Genomic DNA, 6,421 nt, shown 5'->3' on the forward strand with positions numbered 1-6,421 from the left:
ATGTCTGCGACATTGAAGCCGGCCTATGGTATGGTGAACCCCGACGGCTGGGGATTCGGAATTATGTAGCTAACCTAACGGCAGCGGCCCTCAACCTCGACAAGCGGGCAGGCGGTACCGTGATGTGCGACAAATCTAAGGAACTCGTATGTCCGGACTGTGAACTGGGTGTGACAGAATGCCAGTTTATTTACCCCATGGGCTATGAGTCCTGCGCCCGCGCGACTTGCGTTCCAGTTGAGCCGACAGCTCAGGGGGACAACGACGGCAGCGATCGCTCGACCAACGTCGGCGCAATTGCTGGTGGAGTAATAGGCGGCCTCGCAGCCCTCGCCATCATCACGTACTTGGTCTGGAGATTTTGTGTCAGGACACGGAGGCAACCAACCATCATGGAGCCATGGGACGACGGGCAGGATCAAGGTATGGAAGGAGAGAAGACCTTTGCTCAACGACGGGACCACCGCGCCTCGACACATACCACCCATTCCATCGCCTCAACCGTCCTCACTCGCGCCTCGAACATCATCCAGATCGCCTACATCCCGGGCGTCACCAACCGCGCGACAGCGTCCCCGACGGTCCTCGTCCCTCCTGTCCCGCCCCTCCCCGTCGGCGTCTCCCAAGCCGGCACTCCCGCCAGCACCGAGGACCAGCACTTCTTTGTTCCCGGCGATCTGCGCGATTCCACCTACTCCGGACTGTCGGCCTTTTCCGACCGCACCTCCTACGCCCGCACCTCGTACGCTCCGCGGTCTAGTGTGGCGTCCACTATCTATGGCAAGAGCGCCGTTGTCGTTGCTCCCGCCCAAACCGGCATGCGGGCGAAGCCGGCCATGGTTAGCGTGAAGTCGGCCCACTCCGGCAACTCGACCGGCAGCTCGACCCCACCTGTCCCGGCCGTCGACTATGAGAAGTACAACCTGATGCCGCGACCCCCCAGTCCCGCGAACAGCACCTTCAGCGTCGGGTCGACCTTCCTCAACAACGCCAGCACTGCTACTGCCACCCCAGCCCGTGCCATGGTCGTCCGCGTGGGGAGTGTCAAGAAAGTGGGCGCCAACAGGCCGCCGAAATCATCTTCCGACGCCAACTCCGACACGTCTCCGACGGCATCCGGGTCCACCATCCGCGATTCGTCAGCCCCCACCCTGATTGTCGACTCTCCCGCCTCGGATCAGAGCCCATTCTCGGATCCGCCCAAATCCGCCTCGCACAGCACCACGACCCTGAGCGCTGTGATCGAGGAGGCCACGAGGAGGGCGTCACAACGAGACTCGACCATTCCTCCCAAAGGGAGGGAGAGGAGTCCATTTGGTGACGAGCATGCTACATCATGATAGATGCTAGATTCTATTGTCGATATTCTTTTTTTGCGGCCATATATTCCCTTCTATTAGCGGGCCCTTTTTTGTTCGGTTTCGGTTTTGGGGGTTTTTGGGGAACGGGCGGTTTTTATTTTGCGATGTGATGCGACGAACACTTTATACAGCTACCATTCGTGTTGTTCAGGATTTGGTTAGAACGGCGCCCGTCCGACTTATTCAGGACCGCGGGCTTGTTTCCTTTGTCTCTACGGTGCGGTTCGGGGATTCAGGTTTACGGAATGAGATACCGGAGTAACTCTGCTACGAGACTCCTGGGTGGATGAAGCGAGTTGGCTTGTTTGGTGATGGGATGTGATATCACGGCCGGTGGGCGGCGGGCTGAAGAAAGCCGGTATATAGCGCATGCCATATTACTGTATTGTATTGGATGCCAATGGATCAAAACGACCTTGCTTGTCTCCCCCATCCTACCTCCTTTTTTTCTTCTTCGGTGCGTTGGACCTGTTTCTTGGATCGACTCAATGTTTACCAGTGTTGGGCATCGCATCGTACGACTCGGTCGCTTCCCTCTCTCACAATGCTATTTCGCGGCGCGGGCCCCTATCACCCGGTAGGGCTGGGCCTTGTGTGAGTGTGAGTGTGCGTGTGCAACTGCCACCCAACCAACAGACACAAGACACTGGGCACAGAGCACATGCCATGCAATGCCGCCTCGCGGCACGGCCTGTCCTCGCGGCTGCCTGCCAACGTGTCAACGTGTCAATGTGTCAATGTGTCAGCGTGCTGCTGCGTGAGCTTGCCGCTGAGTTGGGGGGTTGCGTGGAAGGGAGTGGAGTGGGTTGGCTGTGTGGGTGTGGCGTGGGTGGGCTCGCGGTCGGCTGGGCTCGGGGTATCTAGGTATCTTTGTGAGTTCTGTGGGTTTGGGATTCGGAGGGGAGGGGGTACTTGGACCGTAGTCGAAATACGTTCTGTGAGTGTATGGATGGGCTGGTTCGGGTTTGGAGGCTGGCTGTGTATGGCTGGCTACCTGCCTAGATGCGGATATAAGGGGGCTGGTGGGCTGGTGGTGGGCTGGTGCTGACCTAGTGAGACAGACGGGCGGACGGGGTTTGGTTTGCGAGGGGAAAGGGGGTGTCGTTGATGGTGCTAGGTGCTTTGCTGCCATATGGAGCGGGTTGTTTGACACATGGCTCCGGCCGGGGGGATAGATTGTTGGGGTTTCAGGCGCCAGACTTATGCTAGATAACAGGGTTAGTTGTGATATATATATATATCTTGCGACTCGCTCCTCAAAGGGCAAGTCGGGAACAGAGTTACCGGCTTCATAGACCCTTCTCGAATAGGGGGTATACAACTAGGAAACTAGCCACGCCTTCTGAACTACCTAACTTCGGCACTTAAATCAGGGCTCGTGCCCATTGCTTCGCTTCCCAGCCGTGCCTTGGTCATATGTGGGTGGCCACCCACGACGAGTTTCCGGACTCTTATCATCAGACTCCAAGAACTAAAGACAACTTGGATTTCCGGCTCCAACTCCTTCACCGTACCGACATGTTGAACTATTGCCAAACAACAATATGGCACATCATGTTTGATAGACACGCTTGTTTGTACAAGTATAGGATAGTCCAGGACCATAACACAGAAAAACACCATGGCCGGCAGGTACTAGACCCACGGCAACTTGGAAGTCCAAGGAATTCTAATAGTTCCTAGTAGGATCAAGAGCAAATTGCGTATCAATCACGCTCCGGTATACCAGCCGAGACTTTACTATGTTACAGCAAAACTAAATCCCCAGCATTGAACCATTCAGATGTTCTCTGGACAGGGAAGGGTTGACTTCTTTTCTGATCTCTATCGACAGGATGTATGATCTGAGCGTAATACCAAGCATCAGCAACAGTGTCAAAGCTAACTGGCATTGAAACACTGACAAGAACCTCAACTCCAGTCAAAAGGCGCTGTGGTTAATCTTGTTGTTCCTTCCAGCCCGGGATGACGCCGCTCATAGGCCAACAATTACCGCCGTCTGTTCTTTTAAAACAACACACATAGCATATGGTACGCCGCTAGGCATTCTAGTACATCTACCAAAGTAGTGTCCGCTAGAGATTCTACAACGACGGGCCACCAACTGTAATTTTCCACCGTCATCAGAACATGTTGGCGAGCGAAATTGGGCTATATGTGTTACTCGTGCTTGTTCAACCCGTCATTCCACATTGACAACTGGGCCGATAAGAACACGTCAAACCATGGAGGGGCTGGCATTACATGGCATCCAGGGGTAGCTATCTTGACTGTGGTCTCGAGGGGTATTTCCACGCCGTTGATGATATATCCATGGGTTTGGTTGGTCGGGAGGGTCACCAGATAGAGTATAAACGATCAGCACAGCTCACGCGACTGCCACACTTGTGTGCCTGGCCACGCATAATTGACAAGTTGCAAAAGAAGTAACCGGTCAGGCGAGGCCGCCGGTTCCTTGATCGGTTACTGCACCCATGCCCCTCTTGGACTGGGACTGTATGATACTAGTAACACTAGAAGTGTATCACAGCAGTAATTTGCAACACGCCTCACACTGACCCCGATCGAGACTGCGAGGCTCATATATGGAGGACACTACACTCGCTGTTGGCTTGTATAACAACCTGAAAACCCGTTACTTGTCAAAGATTGCCGAAGCATCAAGTCTTGACACAGAACAGATGAGGGAGAGAGGTGGCTGTCAGCGTAACGGCCTCTTGACTTGCGGAGCCCAGGCGGAGCCCAAGTCATGGGTGGGCTCCCGATACCAACCTAGCGGTAGCCACTAGTTAACCTCCCCATTGGGACGAGCGTTGAGTGGCCAGGTAGGGTGGTGATAGCCCGCCACTTGCTTCTCGGCGGAGCTAGCTCCGTGTGTTCGGGACCGTGACTGGGAGCCCGGACCCAGCTGCTGGAGGTCCTACATGGGTCTCGTGCTTCGATCAGCACGACCGGCAGTAACTAAATGTGTTACCGGGACGCCTCCTCATTGGCGGGAGCAGTACGCAGTCTAACGGTTAGCGCTGGCTTTTGTCGCCCAACGGGAAGGATGGTGGAGGTATTTGCTCTTGATGTCGAGGCTGACAACCCTTTCCACTACTTGACAGTACGTTCCATCCCAGGCTAAGTTGTAGGAGTATGCTGATCTCTGTCACCGGGTTGACGGAGACTAGACTTGGTCACGATACCTCAGCCAGCAAGCTCTCTTCGTTGTCGTGCAATTTGGCTTAGCAAACTTAGCTGCCGATCGGTGAATATCTGATCAACAGGCGGGCTGCAGCCATGCAGCACGTAGCTTTCCCGCTTTGGCATCTCACCACTCAACCATTCCTCTTCCTCCTTAGGTTGGGAAGGGTGTGATAGCCAAATCGTGCATATTTTGACCATGAGCAACTCTCCATCAAAGGTGTTCCCCTCTCCTCCCGACGAGTAGCGGCCCGCACCCAAATGATCCCACCACCACACACACGTAAGAGACAAAGCTTAAACACATTGCAGCGATCTCCCCTGTTCGCAACTGCCGTGACCCTCGCAAACCAAACCCGATTCTTGCATGCACATGCATCGCTAAGACATCCCCGAGCGGCGGGGACGAGCCGGAACCAAGAACAAGCCTAATTCGAGGCCAGCGGCAGGCAAGGAAGGGCAGGGCAGGGCTGAGGTGAGGAGGGGACGGTTAATCATGCTCAACCCCCCCATCCACCGTCCACCAGCAGCACGAGCGCCCGCTCGAACGGACTGAGCTCCGGTGAAAACCGCCGACCCGCCGCAGATCGACCCCTTCGAGGATGGGCAAGGGCCAAGGACTGGGCGGTTTAACCAGCTTCGGAAGGACGGTGATGAAGGAACAGCTGGAAGCGCCCCCTCCCCAAAGTCCCCGAAGTGACGACTTTGACGTTTTGGGAAATATCCCAACCCGGACAGCACGCATCGTCACATTGGAACTTGACGCCGCGGCGGGCGGTCAAGGCCGACCCCACGAAAATCCGACCGTTCGGATTCGTAACCCCTACGCAGGAGACGCGCCAATGGAACGGCACGTGGGGGAGTGATGGGCTGGGCGGATGCTTGATGATAAACTATCACGCCACTGGCCCCCCAACCTCGCACTACACTAATAAGACATCGTTAGTTACATATCTGTCATGTCCCTGCCTAGGCTTGGACAATCTGCTCAAGGAGCAAGCTCCGGTCTCATCACAGGGGCACAAGGGGCACGAGATAGGGAGGTCCCCGAACAGACGGCCCGAAGAACGACGGGGGAGGCTCTTGGCTTTCGTTATCATAACTCCCACGACGTCGTGGGGGTGGGGGGACCACAACCTCACGCTGGGAGTTGTGCAAACAACACAACGCCGCCAACGTCCCTCACGTGTCAATGACAATGCTGTGGGAGAATGAGTTCGCTAGGCAAAAAGACAACCCACCAGACCGCTCCCTCGGGACCGAGCCATCTTGCCCATCTTGCTCATCCCTACCCAAAACCTCCCATGTGGCGTCCGGCAATTCACTTGATTGTCTCTCGGTTCGGTTTCGTCTCTGCCAAGCATCCGAGACACCCACAGCCAGTGAGTTAGTAACAGAGTTAATCCCAACTTCAGTTCATCAAACAGGCAGATAGACAGACAGACTGATCCTTCGCCAAGTGGCAAAGAAAAGGAGGCACGAAAAGGGGGGAGACGGCACTAACTAACTACCCTGGCAAGCCGGCCAGGCAATTCCAAATTCCAAATCGTCCAATTCCAAATCACAAACTCACCACAAAGACCTGGCGGGGGGGGGGGGGGGTAATGATCCCAAATCCCAATTCCAAATCCAACGTTCGAGCCCCAGTCGACAGACAGGATAAGAGAAACGCGCCAAAAAAGAGCCAGGGGCGGCACGCTCCCGACGGCGCAGTAGCAAGTCGCGTTTCTTCATCTCACCTTTTGACACCCACTCCCCTCGCTCGGCAGGTCTTTTGGACCCGCTTGGGAGCGCGGAAGACAGCCGGACCAGGTCCCCGGAGTACGACAGGAACAAGGGGGGGTTACGCGGGTTTGGTCACGTTTTTTTTTTTT

General features: G+C 55.6%; 2 protein-coding genes across 2 annotated transcripts; both read left to right on the plus strand.

Annotated features, from left to right (window-relative positions):
- On the plus strand, positions 1 to 1,340 carry CHGG_00598 (uncharacterized protein; the record flags this gene model as incomplete). The annotated part of the gene is made up of 2 exons (XM_001219818.1): positions 1 to 28; positions 178 to 1,340. The coding sequence occupies 2 exons, from the start codon at positions 1 to 3 to the stop codon at positions 1,338 to 1,340; spliced, it is 1,191 nt and encodes a 396-aa protein (XP_001219819.1).
- A 565-nt stretch (positions 1,341 to 1,905) lies between these two features.
- On the plus strand, positions 1,906 to 2,225 carry CHGG_00599 (uncharacterized protein; the record flags this gene model as incomplete). The annotated part of the gene is made up of 2 exons (XM_001219819.1): positions 1,906 to 1,955; positions 2,018 to 2,225. The coding sequence occupies 2 exons, from the start codon at positions 1,906 to 1,908 to the stop codon at positions 2,223 to 2,225; spliced, it is 258 nt and encodes an 85-aa protein (XP_001219820.1).
- Positions 2,226 to 6,421: the final 4,196 nt, after the last annotated feature.

This window comes from Chaetomium globosum, genomic scaffold, assembly GCF_000143365.1.
Source record: "Chaetomium globosum CBS 148.51 scaffold_1 genomic scaffold, whole genome shotgun sequence".
NCBI lineage: Eukaryota > Fungi > Ascomycota > Sordariomycetes > Sordariales > Chaetomiaceae > Chaetomium > Chaetomium globosum.